This window comes from Anomalospiza imberbis, chromosome 7, assembly GCF_031753505.1.
Source record: "Anomalospiza imberbis isolate Cuckoo-Finch-1a 21T00152 chromosome 7, ASM3175350v1, whole genome shotgun sequence".
Lineage (NCBI taxonomy): Eukaryota > Metazoa > Chordata > Aves > Passeriformes > Viduidae > Anomalospiza > Anomalospiza imberbis.
Window position 1 is genome coordinate 17,251,694 of NC_089687.1, and position 24,746 is coordinate 17,276,439.

General features: G+C 36.0%; 1 protein-coding gene across 4 annotated transcripts in view; it reads right to left on the bottom strand.

Annotated features, from left to right (window-relative positions):
- Positions 1-24,746, bottom strand: part of IFIH1 (interferon induced with helicase C domain 1) — a 34,201-nt gene that overhangs the window by 6,249 nt on the left and 3,206 nt on the right. The window contains exons 3-16 of one of the 4 annotated variants that reach the window (XM_068195676.1): positions 23,559-23,729; positions 19,621-19,701; positions 16,003-16,223; positions 15,043-15,253; positions 11,806-12,023; positions 10,162-10,278; positions 9,580-9,703; positions 9,253-9,492; positions 6,975-7,231; positions 5,410-5,559; positions 4,549-4,710; positions 4,026-4,216; positions 3,165-3,255; positions 2,172-3,061 (exon numbers count right to left, since the gene is read on the bottom strand). In XM_068195676.1, coding sequence (XP_068051777.1) covers positions 2,879-3,061; positions 3,165-3,255; positions 4,026-4,216; positions 4,549-4,710; positions 5,410-5,559; positions 6,975-7,231; positions 9,253-9,492; positions 9,580-9,703; positions 10,162-10,278; positions 11,806-12,023; positions 15,043-15,253; positions 16,003-16,223; positions 19,621-19,701; positions 23,559-23,729 — 2,417 coding nt within the window. In that variant the 3' untranslated portion in view covers positions 2,172-2,878. Of the gene's footprint in view, positions 1-2,171; positions 3,062-3,164; positions 3,259-4,025; positions 4,217-4,548; positions 4,711-5,409; positions 5,560-6,974; positions 7,232-9,252; positions 9,493-9,579; positions 9,704-10,161; positions 10,279-11,805; positions 12,024-15,042; positions 15,254-16,002; positions 16,224-19,620; positions 19,702-23,558; positions 23,730-24,746 lie in introns of those variants that run through there. The other 3 variants (XM_068195675.1, XM_068195678.1, XM_068195677.1) reach the window with 3 other exon arrangements.

Sequence of the window (24,746 nt, forward strand, 5' to 3'; positions counted from 1 at the left end):
ACACACGGGGACAGGGATACACACACGGGTACGGGGACACACGGGGACAGGGACACACACACGGGGGCATGGGGACAGGGACACACACACGGGCACGGGGACACACACGGGGACAGAGACACACACACAGGGTCATGTAAGACATGCAGGACAAAAAGGCTGAGAAGGCTAAAATATACTGTTTATGTAGATATTTGTTTATACAATTTTTGTATATTTATTTTTTGTATATACATTGTTCATGTATATTGTTTGTTATGCTAAAACGGACTGTCTAATAAGGGCAGAACTCAGCTCAAAACCAGTAGTTTTCCTAACAAGATAAAACTGCAGCTACTCAAAATTTCCATAACAGAAAAGAATTGTGACAAAAGAATTTTTCCCCTTGTAACTCATGCTTCATATTCATATTTCCAAACTGCTACTTATTTCCTAGCATTCCATAATTAATGCTGTTTGTATTTTCAATAACATGGTTCGGGAAATACTTTTTTTTCCTACCAACATTGGTTATTTCTGACAACACAAAATTGCAAATGTAGGTTTTTGATCAGGCTAGTTTTCCATTCCAAATATGTGCATAATGAATGCATACTTAGAGAATGCTTCAAAGGAAATGATTCAATCTCACATGATCTAAAAAGCTTTACAAAATTACTTTATGCTGCATACTATGTATTTGTCTGCTTCAGAAATGAAATTATATAGGCATGAGTTTTAATAAGATTCACAATGGCTGCGGATTAGAAGAAAAAAATTACCTGTCAGAGAATGACATTTACAAGCTTTGTAGAACTGCTGCTGATGCCTGAACTCCCTTCTCTGGACTGTTTAGATTAGCACCAGTGAAGAAGCAAACAGTAATTCTCTCAACAGCCAAACTCTTCCTAACTTCTGCAACAAAAGGAACCCATTCTCTTAAGAAATAAAAGTGTAAGAAAGGTAGAAAGAGGGTAAGTCACTTGGAGAACTGGACAAATTATGGAACAGGAAACATACTCAGTTTGGCCAGCAGCTATCCAACCAGTTATGCAACTACTGGAAGGTTACTAAAGTATTTACTCTTCACATGTGAGGAAAGACAGATTTACAGATGTAGGTTGTGTGAGACATCAAACCAAAAGGAGACGCAGCAGTGAACATACAACTGAGGTGGATCCAGTTCTTAAGCAGCCACACACAGACAAAACTCCAATGACTTTCTTCTTTCCACATCTGTGAACTAATAAAAGCTGTATGTAGTAAATACAACCAGGATTTGTCACACTCCCTGTTGGACGTTGGATCCCTAAAGGCAATAAATGCAGAGCTAAGCAGAACATAAGCAATTTAGCTTGTTTTTTACAAATTCACACTTCCTGGATGGGCAATATGGGTGTGTTTTACAGCCCCATTCAGAGAAAATAACTTGACTGGAAATTCATTACCCTACACACCAGCAGGATTAATTTGAGGTTCATTACGCATTATGCTGAAGTGAGATTGTGCAAACACTCTAAGCTTTGGTGACAATGTGGCAGAGTCACGCTAGGAACTGGGAGTATAACAACAGCACCCAGGTGAACTACAAGAAGCCCAGGTATGTTTGTCACACAGGTCTGTAGCACATGTGCAGAAATTCATCTGCATATACTTTCGTTGCTTCAGTAAAGGGAAGTATAAAAAGCTCAGATTTCAGAAAATCTACTCAGCATGGAAATTTATTTGATTGAAGACCCAGCAGCAATCTATGAAATGATATAGTATTTTACCAATGTTTTATACTTATTTAAAAGTACTGAATAAACTAATTCAGATACTTGAAAATGCTATGTACAGTGTATTATATTGCATTTATGTACCTGTAACAACTCATTAACAAAGAAATCCAGATATGATCCGGATGATGAATCATATCTGAATGATTTCCCAAGAGGCTATTCTAATAATTAATTTAATTAATTCAGTTACTGTTGTAACAACAAATAAACGTTCCTTCCACTCTCCCATATCTTACTTGCAAAGGGTGGGTGGGGGGGAGGGAGAAATCTCTTCATGAGATAAATATGGTGAAACATTATGCTATTTTTACAGTCAGAATACTACCATCCTTTAAATTTCTAGGGTGAAGCTATGGTATTATTACCACCTAAATACTTCCAGTGGAAGAGAATTAACACTATCACAGTTGGTAAACGTTAGTTATAGCAATTTATTGAAAAAAATACAGACCTCATTATGTAGCCAGGCTAACAATCCTATGAAACCGACACACAGAGAGTCACTTTGGCAATGTGCTAGATCTTGGACACTAAAATAATCAATTTCATGTTAAGGGCTTGATTTCTTGAAATATCTTCTAAGGGAAGCCTAATTTTAGTCTGTCAAAGTGTATGAGCTTTCAGCTATATTTATGAAGGGAGGAATTCAGTCATGAAAACATTGATGTAGCAACAGTGATTCAGAAATAATGGCTAATATCTTCTTTACATGGCTCCTCTTTTGAGATAAAGTATCTTCAAAATGGTTACAGCATGAAGAAAATAATGACCATGGTATATCTTAAGGTCTCTTTTCAATGTTCTGGGATTAACAACAGGTCATCTAATATGCTTTTGACAGTGTTGTCATTCTGTAGTGAAAAGAGACAGAGGTTTGCTCCATAATACATATGACTGCAGTGTATTTGCCATCTTTGTCCAGGAGTACAAATCGGAGTGCAGATAGCAGCTGTGTGACTTTGTCCTTCTCCTTTCTTGTTTCGCTTTTTGTCTTCAAGACAGTTTCCTTACGTCCAGGAGCTTTCACAGTGCTTATGATGCAGCATTCTCTATGGGACACAGGAGCTTCTGATCAACAGAGAGAAGTTGAAAAGGGCTTCTATTTTCATTCCAAGTCCTTAATCTTCATCACTTGAAGGAAAATGAGCTGCATAATCAAAACTAGGAAACCTGATGGGCAGGTCTCCCCATTTCTTAAAAATATCATTTGTTGTTTTCTTGTCTGCAAACACAACCACAAAGTTTCTAATTTTTAGACAAGGCAGGTCAAGACCTCGGTGAACCATCATATTTCCCCAAGCCTGAAAGTAGAAGGAAATTGCATTTCAGATAAAATAAGACAAGACCACTATACAGAAACAAATACAGACAGCAAGAAGAGTATGAAAATAAGATGTTCCTCACCTGCCCACAGTCTTTGCATATAATTTCCCCATTTGTCTGGTAATCAGCATGCTTATCTTGCAGTGTTTTATTTTCTCTTATATGATAAAGACTTCTGAAAAACAGACAGCACCCATCAGAATCCATTGGTCATTCCATGCTACACACAGACATATAGAAACAGTGACTAAGATTGCTGAAATCAGATATGAAACCTAAAAAGTCATAGACTCCCTGACTGAGAAAATGCAAGGTCATGCTTCATGTTCCAAGTAATGATGAAATACACATGTACTGCATGTCCCTCTTCATTGCATTTCAGGAGCAGCACCTGCCCTCACACACTTTAAAGTGGGAGCAGCAGGCTCTTGTTCTAACAACAGACAGAACTAGCTTGTTTTTTTCAGGTGCCATGGAACTGTCAACGAAATAATACCTGAAAATTAAAGGTTTTCTTTTTATTCCCTGTAGTTCAACCTTAACCCTTAACAGAATCATTTGGTTCTGACTACCCAGACCTGCAGAGTATGCATACATTCTTCAATCATTTATTTAGGGAATACTTGATCCTGAAGATTACTATTAGCCTGTGCAGAAAGGAATACATACCATACTACACAGTAAGTGACCTAGTTAATAGTACCAAAGAAGCTGCATCTTTTTTTGAAGTCTTAAACTCAATTCACTTTGAAAACAGGAATAAGAACAAACATTTTGTTCAAGCTCCTTAACTGTAAACTCCATAGAGCCTAGGACCCAACAATATTGGAACAATCTATTTTTTTCTCACAGGGCCTAGAGGGTTACAGGCCCTGTTACAGCCTCGATGAAAAGAAAATCTGTTTCTGCCTGAAAGAGATAAAGTAGTTCATAACCACTTACTGGAAATCTTTTTTCACACTAACATGATGCATGTCTTCAATAACTTGTATATCTTCTCCAGAACATATCAACTTGGAGCAATTTTTGCATAAGAATTTTATTAGTGAAGGATTTTTCTTGTATGTCTTGCGCTGATCTCTCATCACCTTCATTTGTTTTTCCACTATACTTTGCAACTGGAAACTCTGAATCTAGAAACAGATCAGTAAGAGCACTGTAACATTCTGCTGGAATGACAGTTAGAGTTTTCTTTCTCAGTTATTTTACTGAGTTCACTGTCAACATGACTTCTAGTCAATTTTCCCTTGCTTGTGTGTTTTCCCCTTACCAACAGAAAACCAGGCTTTTCTAAAGGACAAGAAAACAGATTACAAAACAAATATTGGCAAAAGAATTCAAAGCCATATGTAGTAACTAGTATTATTTGAAGTTATTGTCCTCTAAGTAGATTTCAAATAGAAAGTATTTCATACAATATAAATCAGTTTTCTTTAAAGGGTAAGTGTAGAGTTGCAGGGAATACCTTATTTAAATACTCTTCCTGTGGCATCTTCTGGACACGCTGAATGGCCTTATACATCATTTTCTCACGAAAAATATTAACATTTTCACGTTCAACAGCCCCCGAGCCACTTGAAGCAACAAGAGCATAAGTGCTTTCATCAGCTCGAGCTCTACCACGAGCCTACAATTTGCAAGGAACACAAAAATAAACACCACAATACTCCCTATTACATCACACAACAATTTTTCCTAGTTTTGTAATGGAAGACATGCACTATTCCATATGCACTATCCCCAAAGTGCATCTTTTTCACTTTAACTCAGATAAAGAATCAGTAAATAACACATACTATTTCTGCAGTATCATCCATGATACTTGTGAGAACTGTTCAGGAGATTTGTGATTAGCATGTTTTGCAATGCCAAAATGATATTTTGTTGCCAAAATATAAGCATGCATTTAAATACTAAATATAAAAATATTTGTGTTCACAAGTTAAATGAGAGCATGTATCGAACTGGTATTCTGATATATAATAATCTCTCTTTAGCTGATGATGGTGTGGTGTCCATACACTGGTGGTACAAATGCCCCCTGTATCAACTGGTCTGATGACCATATTCAGGTATCTCTTCTACTAAAAGAACTTAATGTTTGTGTAGAACTTTGAACAGATGCTACACCAGAGAGAGGCAAATTTTATACTGCATACAGACTGAGGATGGAAATTGGAAATTAACCTTATTGCAAGAACAGTTTCTCTTTTAGCATTCAAGTATTTAAAAATTATTTCCAAATGTCAGGTGTATGATTCACCATTTCTCCACTGCAAAAAGAAAAGCATTATTAAAATAAGTTATGTATGCAGAAAACTCATACCTGCACCATGGCAATTTCATTGGTGACAAGGCCATAGCGAATAACGATGTTACACTCTTTGATGTCCAGGCCTTCCTCAGCTACAGTAGTAGCAATTAGCAAATTTACATTTCCACATCGAAATTTATCAATTACTTCCCTTTGCTCATTCTGTAAATTAAAATCATCAAATTAACTTTCGGTATTAGTTTCTGTTACCAGTTTCTTCTAATTAACGAGTTTCAGGAATTACAGTCCCATCATTTCTGAGCTGAGTGCCAAACATCAAGTGGCTTTAACAACAGCATTTAAGCATCTTGCAAAAGGAGTTCCTATTGAATATAACAGGAGTTCAGCACCGTATTTTGAGGGAGGAGGGAGCAGAAGCCAACCCTTTTATGGTAATTGGGCTTGGAAGTTTGTAGCCAATGTCACAGGCACTAGAAGATTTGCTAACATAGTTGTTCTATTGTTTTCAAATTTTTTAAGTACTTACTCATAAGATGGGATTTCTATCACTTCAGTAATTTCTGATTAAAATACAGACTTCCAGCTCTAGTTCTAAAGCACTTAAAATTCCCCATAATAAATGGAGACCATAACTATGGTGATCTGGGTAGCACCAAAAAGAACAACAATGATACATTTAAAAAAAAATATCTAAATCACAGACTTCTGAATCAACTGGGTGTTTGTCACCAGCTTGAGCAGAGGAACAGAAACTTGTTATTTGTTATATTCACTTTCAAAATGCTATTGTTTTGTTTGTGCAATGTGCCACAGAAATTAAATTCCAAGTTTGATAGAACTCAAGCAACTTTTGGAGAAAACTTTTTGAGAGAGCTTTTTTCCCTGAAACTCAGCACAGCAGAAGAAAATGGACTCTGCCCAGCAGCAAAATACACCATTTTTGCTTAAATGCTGGTATGGGAAGTAAAGACCAGAACAGAAGAGATGTGAAGTACTTTGATTTGAAAATGTCTTAAATGCAAGTATAAATCACCAGAGAGATGTGGTGTATGAAATCAGTGTAATGGTACAAGATGGACACAACTAAGTGATCAATTGTAATATTTTTGGCATCAATTTTGGCAAGTTTTCTTTCAATGGTTATGTGTCAGTGTGAAGCATGCATATAAATTGGTGTAATTTGAATTAAGCAATGATACTACCAAAAGACAGGAATAATCACATTCGTAGTTTTATTTTTCAATTCAGCAGCTAAAAAATAACATGAATTACAGTTTTCCTGATAAGCCTAAACTCATTTAATTGCATTTTTGCTCTTTCCATTTTGTTTACTCTTGCTTCCCATGCCCTGCTACAACTTTTTGACTATACACTTCTCTAGGCACCGGATGCTGCCTACTCCTTTTGCCACAGAATCCAAAACCAAAAAGACTTGTTACTTGTGGAAATAAAATTATTCCAACATTATTATTCACATATTTTTATGAAGATAAGTTGCTGGCAGGTATGAAACCAGAACTCTGGGCTCTGAACTTCAGTTCACTGGCCTAGTACTAAGACAAGCTGTTTTCCAAAATCATGTACAAGAAGTAATGTTGACATGCATGGTTCAATACCTGAGTCATGGGCTTCATTTCACTCTTATGTCCAGAGCCGATAAGATAATGGGCCTTAATTCCCACTTCTTCAAATTTTGGGTTGTCCTTAATCCACTGGAAAAGAGCAAAGGCACTTAGACGAGTCTTTGTGAAAATGATTCCTCGAGGTTCCTCAGTCTTTGTGAACTCCTCCATTAAAGTATTTCTCAACTTCATTAGCTTCTCATTTTCATTTTCTGGCTTTCTAGTCAACTCTTTCAGCTGTTTCTTTTTTGCTTTAAAAAGAACACATGTAAATTAAGAAAATGTAACCATGTAAAACAACAGTTAGAAACAAAATGAACCCCAAAACCCATAAAGCAAAGAACAACTTTCTATATAATTCTCCCAGCATGGTTAATTCACACTCAGTTTGAAGAACTGTGGCATATCAATTATTTCTGAAATGAGTTTATAGTCACTAAAAACACACTAATCAGCCAAAATAAATCAACATCATACACTTTGCCTATATTTCATGGTGAGAATAAGCTAAAAGAAAAAACCCACCTATACAAAGTTGGTATAGAGTCAAATGCACTGTAATGAAGAGCTAAATCACAGCTTTTAATATTTACAAAACGTTTTTTAAATCACAGAAAAAAGTCTTACAAGGAGAAAGAGATTAATATGCACAGCCTCAGAGCTGGTAATGTTTTTATAAATTTAGATATAAATTGTCCATGAGACATGCATTAAAGTAGGAATCCTCACTAGAAACATGCAGTACAATAGACATCAGCATGGGCATGTTATTGATATTGGAGCTCTAGGATGTTTCTATGCACACAGTGAACTGTCAAATGAATGACTCTTTTCAGCTGGCTCTATTGACCAGAAGGAGGGAGGATCCCTCATGTGTTTAAATTTTTTAAAAAACTGCCAATATTTAAAAACCTGTGTCATTATCAGATGATTATCAAACACAAGAACACTTCAAGGCAGGGACTGTGTGTGTTATTACAATCTGATGCCATGACCCCGTGCAGACTATTGCAGTGTACCTAATCCAAGGCAATCATACTAAATGTACCATAAACTGCTACTCCACCTAGACAGCGACTTTATGACTAGTCTTATTCATATTTTAGAATGTAATCAATAATAGAAACGCATACAAAAAGTAGATAAATGTAACAAACTCCCACAATTTTCCACCTTATTTAAACCTACACTAAGGGCCCCAGGGTGGTTATCACCCAAAGATGAATATCTTTTGGTTATCACAGAAGATGAAAATCTCTCCTAAAGCTGAGAAATTTTAGATTTTCTTCTATTACTCCTAGCACTTTCAGTGGTGAAATTCTAGCAAAATGGAATTTATTTTTCATTGACAGGTTCTTTGGACTTCATTTACCTGCAGAAATAAAAGCAACCAGAAATTATACTAATGACAATGAGTTTCATTTTTAGTTGGTTTAAATTTTTGGTTGTCAGCAACAGCTCACTACTGAAAATCTAAACAAGGGGGAATAGACATGTATGAAGAGTCATTAAAACCATGCTGACATTATCTAACCTATAGTTTTCATTCTTTTTTTTCATTTCTCAATGACAGTGAGAAAAATTTGTAGTTCATTGGATACATGAAGCTGGGTCACACTCTGCAGTATAATCTATTTTTGCTTGCACCACCCAAGAGCCATGGATGATGGGCGCAAACTTGTCTAGCTCTTTCTCATTGCAAAGGCAGTAAAGGAAAAAACTGAGTAAAAAAAAATCATGAATGAATCCTAGTTCCAAGGTGACTGATCTGAAAAAAAGCAACTAACTTTGGTCTTTGCAGTTTTATCTTTTGTTTAATTCACTAACTAAATGTTCTTTTCCTGAAACTAACTCAAAGTCAGCACTTTCCTCTCTTAGTATGTAGACAAACAAACCTTGGCAGAAAGGGTTGGTTAAGAACTCATTATTTCATTACTTTTGTATTCCATTTGCTCAACCTTTTGCCCCCCAAGAGTATCTACTGAAATATGTATTTTATGTATCTGTTAAGAGTGTCCTCAGGGACACTTCACTGGACAAAAGCAGAAAACATTTTTTACTTACTGGCAGCAAAAACCATTATTACATATTATGACATGATCCCACTATGATGTTTAATGGATTCAAAAATGTATGAAGTGTGCTATCAAGGTACTGTGATAATAAACAACACAGCAGTCTAGGATCCAATAACTAATGGGCCCACGCAAACCATGTTAGTGCAGAATTACGGATTTCAAATATTAAATATCACAATGTATTTCAAACTCACCATGAAATAAACCTATTAGAAATTCATCTGTTTCATCCTGTTTTGATACTGCTGGTTTATCATCATCATCATCATCATCATCACTCCTTACTGTCTTCTTATTTTTCTCCTCTTTATAAAAGTTATTTAGGAGATTGTAGGCATCCACCATTCGGATGGTGTCATTTATCTGGAGAGCATCATTGTATTTCTTCAAGTGCTCTGCACAGACACGTTCCCTGCGTTTTTCTTCTTTTGCAGCTAGAAGGGAACAAAAATACAAAAAAAGTCTTAGTATAGAATGACACAATGAAATCCAAAGCTGGGGTATATTTGCTATGCAGTTACCTCTTTTCTCTTCTCTGATCACCCACTGTTCATATGTCTGAGTTCCAAACTCAGGCTTTGGGTGAAGCTGGCAATAGTTTTGTATTTCTGTCATGATCTCAGTAATTTTCTCTTTAAATGGATCCTAGAAATAAATTGATCAGGCAAAGTAAGCAAGCATCTTCTGGCAACAAAAACATTGGCTAGTACCACACTGAATAATATTTTAAAACTTAAATTAAAGAAGTAAGGCTGTTAAGTGTGTTTAGTGATATGGAAATATACAGTTCAGAATATTACAAAAATTATACTGTGAAATAGCACTTGAAAAAAAAAGGAATATAATATAATCACTTTAATACAAATTTCAACTTTAGAAGGCCTTTTGACCAGATAACTCAAAATATAACTGATATAAGTAAATTTTAGTTCTATTTGACTTTACTGATGCTTTTTGAAACAGGCAAGCAACAATATTGAAATTAGTACTCTGGATCATCAAAAGTCTATAGAAAAAGAGTATTAAGCAAAAGTTTTTGATACTGTACAAGATATTTTTAAAGGGAAATACAACTTTAATACTGATTTTTTAAAAAAAAATACCCTTTTCTTGTCATCTGCAATCACAGTCTTCTTAGATGGTTCCTTCACCTGATTCTTTAGCTGGGAGGCATGCTCTTCAACAGTCATAATTCTACATGCATCAAGATTAGCACAGATCTGGGAGAAAACAAAATGTTATTTATTTAATGTTGAATGAGTTATTTCACATGAAAACTGAATTAATGCAAAAGAGCTTCTTATTTAGATATCGAAGTTTATATAACTTGACTTTCTTCCCACAAAAATTGGATAAAGGCAGTATCAGCACAAGAAAGTCCAAGTCTTTGAAAAACATTTGAGATAAACTGCACAAGTTACTTTTTAGGCCAGAAGTGATCCTTGCATACAGGAAAAAAAATTGTAGATCAGCATGCAAACCAAGTATTTTGAGAAGGAAAATATATCATCAGGACTTTGGAAGAATAGATTTTGGAGCACAAAATATAAAAATAATGGCAAAATAGAAAAAAAGAAAATAAATACTAGGGATTAATTATAAAAGTAAGAGCTGTTATAAGAGTAGAAAATAATTTGAGATAATCTTTCCTGGAACAGGAAGACATAGAGAGAATTTCTGTGCTAAGTGCACAACTGAACTGGACTTTTCTGCTTTTGACGTTTTCCAAGGAGAAAATATGTGTATGTCATTAAGTAATAAGGGAAACCTTAACATTATTCTGAGCAGAGAAAACAGTAAAGGAAGACTGACAGATGATCTTTTAATGTCTTCAGTGGTAGTTCTATATATCAGTTTGCATATTCAGATTACAGATTCAGATTAATCTTCAGATACAAATCCCAGAATCCTGTCACTAGGAATTCAGAGCTGATGAAAAGGAATTTTCTGCTTTTTCCATTGCCAGCAAGTTTTTGTGTCAAAATTCTTTGCAATTCTTTCTACTTCAATACAGCATAAAACATTCTTGTAGGTCTCACTTATTCAGTATCACGCTGCTGTTCTAGTCAGGAGACTAGAACAGAATTTACTGGTCAGGAGCTTTCACTGCAGTACTGGGCTAAATTATAGTTTTCTATTACTAATGCAAAACCATTTAATTTCAAGTAAAATATAGTTTCTTTAAGTATAGAATTTAACAGACTATCTTTAGTCAGGTGTTCATGCAACCTCAATGAGTAACTCTAACTGAAAAAAACAAAACACATTTGTATGCTACCTGTATCTCACAAGTGGTTTCTGCTTTGTTTAAGTATTCAACATTGTTTTACATTTTTTGACACAAAAATGCTCATCTTAGTCACTCTATAAATACAGATATAAAATACATTATGTCTCTAGTATTTAGGAATACACAGTAAATTATAAGCCATCAATGGAACAATAAGACTTTTAGTAACCATAAAATTGTACTACATTGTGGATTTCCTGTCTCTGATCTCAACTTGGGAATTTTTTTCAAGTGAGGCAATCATTTATCTTCCCTTTTCAGTAACCCTACTTCTCCTGCAAAGTAACCTTTATTTGTATAGGGATTTCCATTATTTTTTAATGGTTATGAGCTGAACTTCCATGTACAAAAGAAAAAAAAATCAGATTGTCTATTTGGAGCCTAAAACTGATTTCAAAAGTTTTACTTGAACGAGACAATATCCTTTTGATGGTTTGTAAGTGTTAGGGCTATTTACTTTCAGAATATGCTCTTCAGCTTTTGAGTAGGATGTTGCACCTCCTACACCAGGTGAGGCTGTAAGTCCCAGAATTTGAGGCTGTGGGATCAGTGGTTTGTTTTCTTTTGCCAGCTTCCTGTTTTTCATCTTTTCTTTTAAGTAACGTCTCATTATATTATTGTAGACACCTTCCTTTTGAGTGTGATGACACTCATCGATGATGATGAGGGAAAAATCTGGAAAAAAAAAAGACTCCTAAATGAATAATTCTATTTCAAATGCAGCATTTGTGTGACTAAATCTTGTAACAGGTAAGGATGGTGTTGAAAAGAACCCATCAGTTTGTCTGAGAGCTAATGTACTAGGAAATTGAAGTACTGGAGGAAGACGCAGATGGATGCTGAATATATTTAATGGACTTTGGAACCTTTGCTACAGTCCTGATGTGCCAAGTAGTTTTACATTTCATGTAATGGAAAAAAAGATTTTATATTTTTGCAGAAACAATCTGATTATATAAAGAATTTCAGAGAACAATTTTTCATATCTTACCAGTGGTAAGAATGTATCATAGCTGAACTCAATACTATCTTTTATATCCATAACTGTGTCTGACAAACTACATATTGTTTGCTTTTGAGAAGATACATAATATGTTAGAAGCCTTTCAGACATTCTTGAAAGGTTTGCTGTGGTCAAAATATGCTTCCATTTTGTAGCAACACAGAGATTTCCTCCCTGCTAGTGTCCAGTTAAAAGATTTATATTACTTTATGGATGTGTTACTGGGAAGAACAAACAGATTAGTGGGAGCACAACCACTCATCTCTCTTTCGTAGCGGAGGAAACCAATGGAAATTCAGACAGGTATTATGTGCTTTTTGGTCAGAGTACATTCACATGCAAACAACATGCATATACAACAAAGAAAAATAAAATTCATTTTTGTTTCAAATTTCTCAAAATATATAGAAAATATATCTTTAATCTTTCTGAACATGCAGCCAGTGACATATATTTCAAGGTTCTGAGATGAAAGATTCAAGAACATTTTTCCGTTTCTCTAGCAGCAAAACTGGTATATGGAGTTCCCACTCCTTCTGTAGCTGGCCAGTAACTAATTTTACATTGTTTCCAACAATTTGAAGACAGTTTGGGGATACGACTGTAAAGAAGATCACTGAAATGATCAGGGTTAAACTCATATTTTTTTATGTGGACAATTTCCATGGTCTTGTTTACACATTGGTGTGTAAACGTATTGATGTGATCAAATTGTTGCACCACTACCAGTCAGTTTTCAAGTGGCAGCAGAAGTTGGAAATTAACTGAGAGCTAAATCAGTCTCAGCTGATTTAGAACCTAAAGAAAGACAGAGACTAAACAAGGGAAGTTATATGGAAAAGGCTACATTAAATACTTCTGCTGGGAAAGTAAGCCAGTGTTCCATGTCACTGGGGAAAGCTGATTGCCCTCACAGTTCAGGAAGTCAGTTTGGACAGGAGTGATGTAGTTTCAAATCTAAATTCTTATTTATTTTCAAGATTTTTACACATTGCAAGATTTTAGAAGCAGTGATGGTAGTTTCTCAGTTATTCTGCTAACATGAACTTACTCCCTTTGATTTTGACCATCATCTCCATCATGCATACTCTATAACTACTTGTGTAGAAACTAACCTACCAGAAGGGAGGTGTTTCTTCTACTAAGGAAGTGATACACAGCTTTTAAAAACTCCATACAGTGATTTCAGCCATTGGTAAAGAGAGTAAACATTTGATAAAATGCAATTAAGAGAGCCTCCTCCATTTCACTGAGGCTGGAATTCCATGTTATGTGTAACGCAGACCTCTGGAAACAGATGAAAAAAGTATGTATAGATATCTGGAAAAAAACTTGTAACTAATTAGGATGATTTATAAAGGCTGAGAGTTAACCAAGTCACAGCCATAGAAATGGAGCTGGCTGTGTTCATGCTTGCTTGGCTTCGGTCCAGCTGGACCTACTAGCACAGGTGTAATAGCATGGAAAAAAAATCCCGAGGTGCAGGGCAGCCTGAGTTCTGGAAAAAATATAGCTCCTTATGAAGGAAACTTCACAAAGTGTGAAACCCATTCAACCCACTTCATTACACAATCTGGCTGGGACTCAGCCCAATTTGAAATAGGCCAGCAGTTCCAGTAGAAATGTTCAGATGCCTCCATAAAGCATTCCAAAATGATTCAGATGTAGGAAAGTTTATTAACTTAGATATAGTGGAGAGGAAATAAGTATAAGAAAATTGCTGGTACTCTGCCTAGGTTAATAACAAGGCATTCTGAAGGAGGCAATGCAATTTCCAGGCACCCAAGTGGCTCTGCAGGCATCAACTTGGATCAAGCAGTACCTCAGTCAGAACTAGGCACTGATAGACACAGACCAACCCCTCAGGTTTCTCTGCTGTCTCTGTGACACCCAGACCAATACTTTTATCGCAGGGCCATTATTTTGAATATCACAGCTCTCCCCTACATCCTTCACCATCTGAAAAGGAGTTGTTTGCAGGCAAATAGAGGGAGAAGCTAACATCTCACAGAAGAAGGTCACTGCAGCCCAGGCCCAGGAACTAACCTCATGGGCTGTTCTATTTGTGCCTCACTGACAGATAATAGCATTTCCTTTCTGATCTCCCAGAGATACCTGCCACTTCAGTATTCTGAGAAAACAGTCTTGCCTTCTTTATCTTTTGCTTTCTTCAACTTCCTTCATGTGTTGTAGGAAGCCATTATATCTGCTGAGCTCAGAGTTATAAGCCATCATATCATATTAGCAAAATTACAAGAGTTTAAAGAATATAACTTTAACAACAGATTGGCTTTTATCTTGTGCTTCACTGTACTTCTCAAATTACCAAGTGCATTTGAGTTTTAATAGTTTTTTTCTCATCCTGTATATGGCTTCTATGTGATATGACTCAATGCTCTACCAATCTTGTAAAGTGGAACTAGTACAACTGCATTTGCACAAAGTTGTGCTTAAGAATTTATTTAGATAAAATAGGAAGCATAACAAGTATTTAGTACAAACAAACTACAGAGTCTAATTTTGGCCTGCATGCTTAGTAATTGAGATCTGATTTTGGCTACAGCTTGTATTTATAAAATTAGTAAATTGAAAAAATATCCTACTGAATGTGGCACATTTTTACTCTGCAATTTTCCAGAACAGAGATATACTTTTATACCCTCTGTAAAAATTTCAGAATAAAATACTTGCCTGATAAGTGGACACTTTCTTCATCTTCCTTGGATCCATTTAAAAGTGAATTCTCAAGGATCTGTGCTGTACTGATGATGACATCATTTCTTCTGACAACTTCAGGAAATGAGATTTTCAGCTGAGAATCACCACTTAAACCAATAACCTGATACCAACGCTTCAGGAATGGACTAAATTCTCTTTTTAAATGCTGTTCTACCAGTGGAACCTGAACAAAAGTTTTCAAATAATTTAAAACATAATAAACACAAGTTTAAAAATACATGCCTGTTTGCCACAAATGCTGTTAGATGAACAAAATAAAATTAAGCAGCAAAAATCCCCAAACCAATTTCCCACCTGCAACTTCTCCTGTGAAACCTTTTGTCCCAAGAACTTTGGCTTAACTGAGCCTTTGAAAGAATGAACAAACCATGCATGCTCTGGCCATTTAACTGAGCTAATAAAGTGCTTTCACATTTATCTTATAAGAGGATATGGATACTGTTTATAATTACAATAAAATTCTTTAATGTATTTCTATATTTTAATATTACAATAGAAGATTAATTTATATGTGCTAAATTTAACTGCAAAAATCACAGCAATTATCAGAAAATCTGACAAAACATTCCTTAACTACTGTGAGACTCATTAGGGTGCCTTCATGAATAAATTGAAACACAGAATGTGAAAAGTATTTTTATTTTTCAAAATTCATTACAAAATGAAATTGTACTTTTCCCAAAAATGTGATTACAGCACATCTAAATTTGCACTTGCACTGGGGTACACTAACATAATTTGTGCTTGCACAAGGTTGATGGTGCAATGGATATGATAGTCAAGATCTGTGTGTCTTTAAACACAATACACCTGGAGAAGCTGAGAATTGTGTTTATATTAATTTTACAATGTATTTATTAAAAATGCATGATGTTTGAAAAATACTATTCTTTAAAAAATGGACCAACTTACCTTATTAACAAGTACTATGACTTTTCCAGGCTCTGATGCTCTTTTCTTCTTATCCAAGTGATCTTTGGTAATGTAAACTGCCACTCTGGTTTTACCACTGCCTGTAGGGAGACATATTATAATATTCTCCCCATTCAATGCTGGCTTTGCCACTTCCATCTGGTAATCTCTCAGGGTCAGATCTGGCTCAGGTGAGGCTCTCCTCTCCACTTCATCTTCATCTAAGGGTACAACAAAATATAAGTTTTAAACAGGAGGCACAGAACATGCATCAGAGGAGTGAAAAAATGTCAAAGGGAAAAATATTCATTTACTATCAGAAGCATCTTCTGAATAGAAACAGCACACTAGTATAGCCAATGCTGCTCTGAGGACCTGTGCAACTCTGGATCGGAACTGCTTCCATTCAGTCACCACTCAGGACAGGTGGACTAAGCCACAGTACAGTTTCACTCATTTATATTGAAATGACTGCTATTAGGTATAAATTCAAATAATACAGTTCAGTAGCACTGGGACCAACAAAGGCTGTGTTTGGAGCTGCAGTATTTATAACCTAGCCAAGCTTCTGTGACATTCTCCTTCACCAATACTGAAATTTATTCGGTTACAAGGGAGTTATCTTTTTAAATACTTCCCAGAGAATGAAAAATGGAGACATAGAAAGAAAAGAAGACATGGAACACTTAAAAATGGTCAAGGGAGTTATAAAGACCAAATAGATAAGAAAATTCAATTGGCCATACAAGATGGAGCTAACTGCAGAATGTATCACACCTACTCATGGTAGATTACATTGCTTCTTAGCTGACACATACATAATGCAATTGGATGTTCATTAGAAAGCCATATACATCTGCCACCTAAGGCCAAAGACTTCCATCTCTTATTGGAAGTGCAATGGTAGAGTTCAGAATATGGCTTGCAAAAGAAACAAACAATGTTCTAAATGTAAAAGCGAAAGAAAAATACTGTTGAATTATTTTGAGCAGTAAGAAAAGCATATCAAGTCTCTTGAGTTTACATATATTTAGGGAGTCAGAACTTATGTATATATATCTTATTATCAGAAGGATTTATTTCAATTGAGTTTTCGTGGGGTTTTTGTCCTACTAATAAGTTTAGATCACTCTTCAAGTATTAACTGCCTTCAGTGAAGAAAATGCACAAATTCATTGTACTAGATTAAATATGAGGGGAGAAAAACCCTAGTTTTGTTTCCTGATGATATCATTCAATGCAGAATCATGAGGATTTTATCATCACTGATACATTACACACAAAGTAAGCATATTTTTCTAGCATTCCTGATTCCATTAAATAAAATTAAACTAACAAAAAGTAATGAAGCTTGATAAAACACTGCTGATGGAAACATCTGAATGCCATTCTAAAGTGTTTTTTGCTTGTTTTGCCTTTTAGTATGAGTGCAGTGCTACCTGGACACAGGGACATTTGCACCAGAGAGTACTTGCTGATACTTATCTGACTTCTACTACTCTCTTTTGAGGAAGAACATTGTTTGCTTTCTGGTTGGCTAAATTCAATAGCTCAATCATATTGAAAGTAGCACTTTATCACCCATCTGTTTGGTTAAATTTCAGTTCCTTAACATCCTCAATTAACAGTCCAGGCCTGCAAAATATTTAACTTAGCTCTCTCCTAGCTTCTTCAGCCCTTGTTTAGATAAAGGCTAATACAGGAATCTTTTCACAGATTAAAGAATTAAATACTTAAAGATTTTTCATCATGCACATTATAACATTAGGGAAGTCGTCTGCCTTCATACAAGGCTCACGTGAATTGCTGCTCTGGGCTAAAAGGAACACGATAATTATTCTATTGTCCTACCTTCACAATTTTATAAAATGTGTAATGAACCTTGCCCATAAAAATGCAGCTGAATCCACATGATTCTTTGCAATAAAATCCAAATCATGTCACTGTGTAATGACACCATCTGAACTTTTAATACAACAGCCTTACTGCAAAATTTCAAATTATAAAATCCATTAATAGTGCATCTGCATCTTCTTGCATTTTTTTCCTCATTATTGCTCTCACTGAGTTTACTAGACACGACTAAAAAGCATGGATGTTTTTAAAAACTTCTAAACTAGTTGTTTTTAAAAGCCATATGTATACAGAACATATAGCAAGTAAACACTGTGAAAAAAAATCTGTTCTCCATTCTTCACAAAACTGCAGTGTTTGGGGTTTTTTTCTGGATTACTGGACACAGCAAATGTCCAATTTGCTTACTGAGAGACACTTCAGGAATCTAAAGGAGGAGGCCATACATACATACGTGCTGCCAAATGCCATGAGCCTGGCTCAGCCTGAGCAACTGATACAGTGTGCCTGCCTGTCCACAGAACAGAGAAGTTCCCATGCCCAGACATTCCATGTGACAGAGTGAGTAAAAAAATACAATGTGACTGATAAGTGTCCTCAGTTGCTAAAGAAGTGCAAAGTAAATTCTTTGGAGTTAGCAACAAACAAACTAAAATCTTAGCTGTAGTGTAGCAATTTAGATCTGAGCAAGCCTGAATTTTCTGCGTACTTACAAAATATGTGGATTTTAATACTTTAAAAGCTTGAAACTATTTAAAAAGTATTTCTAATAAACACTTTGCAGGCATAGTATATATAATATTTACAGTGACCTTTATGATGTAATACTAGGTTTATTAGGTCCAGTTGGCTTGAAAGGTGTTCAGATTTTTTGTAGTCCTTGTACAAGACATAGTCACAGCACAAATGTTATAAAGGCTAGATTCCAAAAAGTAGTTCTTGAATTCTATATAAGTAAACAGGCTGATCACCATGGTGGACAACTCCCAGTTTGTTTTGCCTGAGGTTTGAAAAAAAAAAAAGACAAAAAAAATACTGGGATGTCTTCTACAATAGCAGTGTATAGTTTGGGTCAGACTTCATACATAGCAAGATAATACCTGTCTACTAAGCATCATTTAAATGCAGTCCAATATCTAGTTTAAAGCTGTATTTAGAACATGCACATATGTTACATGGGAGATTCACAAAGATCTTCAGATAGGAACCCCAATTGTTTAGGCTGCTTTTACAAATAAGGCTACTAAAGTACTTGGGTCCAAAGTGGACCTTCATTATTGTTCTGCAGGTACCCAGAAGATACTTCCACTCACCTTTCGTTGCCTCTAAAACATTCCTATTCCCTCTCACCCTATGTGGGGGCCAGGCACAATCTAGCTCCTCTCTGAGAGCAAAAGAAACACGTCTGGGTGGCAGCATTATGAATATCTATCCAGGTGACTGCACTGGATGACTTCTAGTCTCTTCAGCCTATGTGATTTCATCATTCTGCCTCACTTATCAGTTTGTACAATGATGATGTCTAGAGCCCTGTTCAGATGATCTCAGTGAATCAACTGTTTTGGGGCTAGGACTTAGGTCCAGACCATTAAAAATGGCATTTGTTTTCCAACAAAGTAAGAGTAAGTCTGACATCTAAACACAGTGAACTAGAGTTTACAGTGAAAGAAAGCCCTCCACTGGGTTTTGTTTTAACCCACTCACAAAGTACTTCTCCCAGAGCTTACTTTGCAATTACTAAATAATAACAGAAGGGAAATGTACCTGAATCACTGGTTGTGCAGCTCTGTTCCAGGTTTTCATTCAAGTAACTGACACTTCCATCTCCTATGGAGACATCTGACTCTAAATGAAAAACACAAAGAAATGTATCATAATATATTTGCTGTACAAATATCAATGGCAAATGCATATTGTTTGCTCTCTCCCTAAGTTGCTAAAGTAGGTTAGATGAATGTCAGGTGGGGATGGCTGAGATCTAATTTTCTCTATTTTTGGTAAAGATTAAAAAAAATTAAAAACATAATTCATTTTCTTATGGAAGAAAATATGGAGTGGAAGATTAATATCTAAAGCACGGCAGAGGGAAGGCGCTATGGATCATGATTTATTGCCTAAAACCAGGGGTTCCAGACATCATCTCCTGCAAAATCCCCCTTAGTCCTATTTTACTGTTTCTTTTCAGAAAGGTGAAAAGCCAAAAAAAAGTTGCTGGCAAACTGAATATTCCCTTTTACTCTGTAAGCCACGAGAGCTACATCTGTAGCAGAACAAAAACCAAACCAGAACTTTGTTTGTTCTGGTTTGTTCTTTGTTCTTGTTTTTTTTTTTTTTTTTTTTTTTTTTTTATGTTTCTTCGTATAACATGAAAAGCGCAAACCGTAGTTCCCGAGTAAATAGAAGCAGTGATGAGCTACTGAATCCCAAGTAAACAGAAGCAGCGATGAGCTATTGACTCGTGCGGAGCAGAAGCGGCCGCCCCGATGCCGCGGGCGCAGCCGCTCGGCGGCTCCGCTGCGGAGGTCGCCGCGCTCCGCTCGCCCTCTGCCGGGCCATGCACGCCTAACACGCGCTCGTCTGGGGCCGCCAGCACCGTTCATAAAGCTGCCCTTCCCAAAACTCACTCCCTCTAGTATCTAAGGAGAGAGACGCCCACTTCTGCGGGAAAATCTGCTGCAAACAGCATCACTCTGAGCTATCAGCCTGCCGACAGCACTCTGCAACTGAGCCCACAGTGTGCAGATGGAATCAGTCGGAATAATAGTGTTGACCAATGTTTTGCTTAATTAGCTAGTGAGCTTGTGTTTCCATCAGGTTCTTTCCAGTGAATATCCTATTATAATATAGGATATCCTGCATCTTAATATACATATTTTTCGCAACTTATTGTCCCCAAAAAATTATTCATAAAGCAAAATAGATTCTGTGAATGAGAATTTAGCATTGAGTGGAAGTTACAGTGTCCCAGAAAGGAATGCCTAAAATATACACTATAAAGTCTTGGTGAGCGAGGTGGAAATTGAACCTAGTCTGCATTCAGTAAAGTTATGAAGCTATCTTAGCTACCACTAGGAGTCAGGTTTTAGTAGTTTTTCTAACAAATGAATGCAATCAACAGAAAGGCAGAAGAAGAAAACCTCACCAGTGACAAGCCATGTTCAAAGACCTGTGACAAACTAATTAGTAGCATTAGTAGGAACTCCCAGCTATGAAGACGACACTGCTATCTCTTGCTTTCACTTTCCAGGAATCCACATAAAATAGGAAAGAGAGGACAAAATTAAAATTCTGTGTATCTATTCCATATGGTCTCCCATCTAAACTGACCTTCTGAAAGTCATGAGAATATGAATCCATAAAGTGTTTTGTATACAATTATCTTAATTACAATGTGCAGCATGCATTATACAACAATCTCTCAAACAGAAAACATCAGTGGTGATGTGAAATGCAAAATACTCATCTTCCAAATGAAAGGCGAACAGAACAATGTTCTCCTTTTCCAACTGTGGCAACTTACTTGAATTTTTTAAAAAGAAAATAAATTTTTAAAACCCAAATCAGTAAGCATATACAAAATAATGAAGATAAAAGAGTTATTATTCTAACAGCTGTTTTTACCATTTTTGCTAATCTTCCCTTAGAGTCCTACTTGCACATCATAATTTGGAATTTCACAGGAAGATTTCACAGGAAGATATTCACTTTACACTGAGTACTAAGTAGAGATACAATGGAATGGAATGCAATGAAAAGCAAGCCTTGAAAAAGGTTTAAATTGTTGTTTATATAGGTAACTGCAGCAACTTAATCCAAGCGTGGACCTCGCTGACCTCAAGAACTTACTCGCCTTGCTTTTGTGTAATTTTGTCCATGTGAAGTTTCTTATCTGTGTTTTTGCATGCTCAATTTTTCTTTAGTTATCTCTTAGGCTTAATTATCTATTTCAATTTGTTTTTATGGCCTTACTGCTCTCATACCTTCTGACTGTCTCTGTTTCATCTGCCTAAATAAAAGGGTCAGAGAAAGCCCCAGATACAAGGCAAATGGCAGTAATTTCAAATTACTTGAAAAGCTTCTTCTTGAAATATGCCCTTCTCAAGACATAAAGGAATCTGGGAGTGTACTGCAAAACTGACAACACTTGACAGCATCAAATTACAAACTAGGTGGGTTCCCAGCTCACTTGGAAGTAGAATCTGGGTTCCATTTCTATTTTAATCTGCCTGGTGTAAAATTACAGTCTTACAAAATCATGTGCAATGATGGAAATAGGAAATGAAAAAAGACTGGAGTGCTGTTAAGTCTGAGTGTACAAGTGCATTGATGTCAAAGGTTACTGCACTTGAGAATGGCTGAATGTGAGGCAGTTCCTCTGCAGAAATCTCCAAGCAGCACTGCCTCCTGGCAGCCCTTGTTACCCTGCATCTACACTGCTGCTTTGGTTCATCTCAGAGCTGCATGTTTACAATGAATCTGTCAATTGTCCCCACTTACACTGCACAGATCTGCTCAACTGCCCAAACTGCTAATACCCACTCTATTAATTTCAGTTCTGTGCTGAGACAATAGCTTTTTAGGTACAATTAGCTAAAAAGTTAATAACTTTTTAACTTAACAAGTTAATAACTGATAGATCTAATATTCTGTAATCCACAACCCAACAAGAGGCAAGCAGAAGATGAGGCTAACAGCAATGAAAACCTACCCTTAGAAGGCTCAATAAGAGCCTTAGCTTTATCCAGAAAGAATAATCCAGTCTGATCTATTTTGAATTATCATTAAATATTTGGCACCTCTTCTTTATACTGCCAAATTATGTTCTAACCCAGGAAAATCAAGTTGATAATTTTGCTGTAGTTAATAATTCACTACTTGCCATAAAGCAGTGATATCCTGTTAATATCATGTGAAATGAGAAATAGGCTACTACTGTTGCACAATGAAAGGCTGCAGTTTTTCAGAGCCATTAAAAAATCCATTCATATTTGATAAAAAGAGAGCAGCCTTAGCTGTCTTACTCCTTTGGTTGAGTCAGCCCACTAGTATAATTTCAGACAGGATCTACCTTAGCTGTAACTATTATTTGAGCTCCTTGTGAACTTGGAACACACATGGTTCCTGAATCATGTTTGAAAGACTGGTTCACAGCTGTGTTTGGGCATTGCTGCTGGTAATTGCTGTCGCTCATAATCAACTCCCAAGGCATGTTTTTAAGAGTGGACCTGTATGCATAACAAGCCACAACCATTCCTAAACATTTTTACTAAAAATTTACTTCTGAGTATGTATGTGACATGAGAAACCAGGGGTTGAGAGATGAGAAAGGTTGTCTAATATTCTTTAAATAAAAAAACCTAAAATGAACAGAAAAATTAATTGTTGGACAACACTGAAGAACTTTTCAGAACAAAAAAATGCTTTTCAATATAGTATTTCCAGCCTTCTAGAAAGAAGTACTTAATACAGCTGAAGTTTTAGTGGTATAAAAACATTCCTCTTATCTTAAACTTAGTCAACACTGTACGGAGTTGTCAATGTTAACCTAATGTTGTCATTGGATAGTATAAGCCTACTATGGATGGGTGTGAAATGAAATACTAACCTAATAATATTAATATTTTTATCAAAATTATTAAATATATTTCAAAACTCATTTATTCACACAGGTACCAGATCAAAATACCAGTTAGTGGACAAACCTGACACCACAGAACTCTTTTCTATGGACGTTTCCAACAGACTGTTCTCACTGCTGAAACTATCATCCACATTTTCTTCCTGTTTTGAATTCTCCTCTATGACGTATCCTGGTTGGCTTGTAACTTCTGTTTCTTCGTTTGCAGTCTGCTCCATCCCATTTTGTTTATTCTCTGTTCCCAGAAAATATAGAGAAATTCTAAGGCAGTTCTATAAAATGCTTCATTTCTTTTAGTGTGGAGCACAGAAAACACAGAACTAACCTGTACTTATCAAGCACATAACAGTACAACTATGGTCTTGGTCTTGACTCAAATGTTATAGTTTGGAATTTTGACCTTTATATAAATATTTACTAAGAGTTTAAACTTAAAAAGTCTAATAGATTTATTTTTATTAAGTTCTGAATTTCTGTGCATAGGTGTTCACTAATAACAGTGTATTTTACTGTAACAAATCACAGGGGGTCAAGCTGCAATGACAAAATGTAGCATCACAGTGCCAAATGAAGCTGTTTCCTCTCTGTGACCTTATGTCAGGGCATGCTCCTGCACCCACACACTTTACATATCTACACACATACAGGACTGTGTACATGGAAAATTACTTATCCTCTGGTGAGAGCAACACCATTCATGCTTTATACATTAGTCTGCACAGTTTGTTTTGGGGCCTACATCGCCCAAGATTACAAAGAAATTGTGGAATAAATGCATTCATTCAGTAATCCATCAAACAACTGAATTAAACTTCAGTTTTACCCTATATAATCTGCACTACACTGAAAATTCAGAAATGCAAAATGTGAAAATAATTGAAAATAAAAATATGAAAAAAAAATTGTATATTTGTTACTTTGTTTACCTTACTGATGGCAAAGTAGTGAAGACAAAAATTTAAACCTCACACAGCTACAACACAGAATGTAAATTAGGATCACAATAGCTGCTGAGCTATTCCCAGCACCTGAGTTCCACTCAAAATGATCTTCTGAGACTCTGACTTGGTTGGTTTTGTCCTGCGGACTGCAACACTCAACCATCTCTGAACTGCATCCTCAAATATCACAGCTGCCTGTCTGTGTCTGGCAGAATGCAGAATGCCATCTGATTCCTGTCCAAAGCTGAAAGAAACACCTTCATGTCCCTCTTACCTCAATCTTAATGCTCTGACCCATATGCAGCAACTAT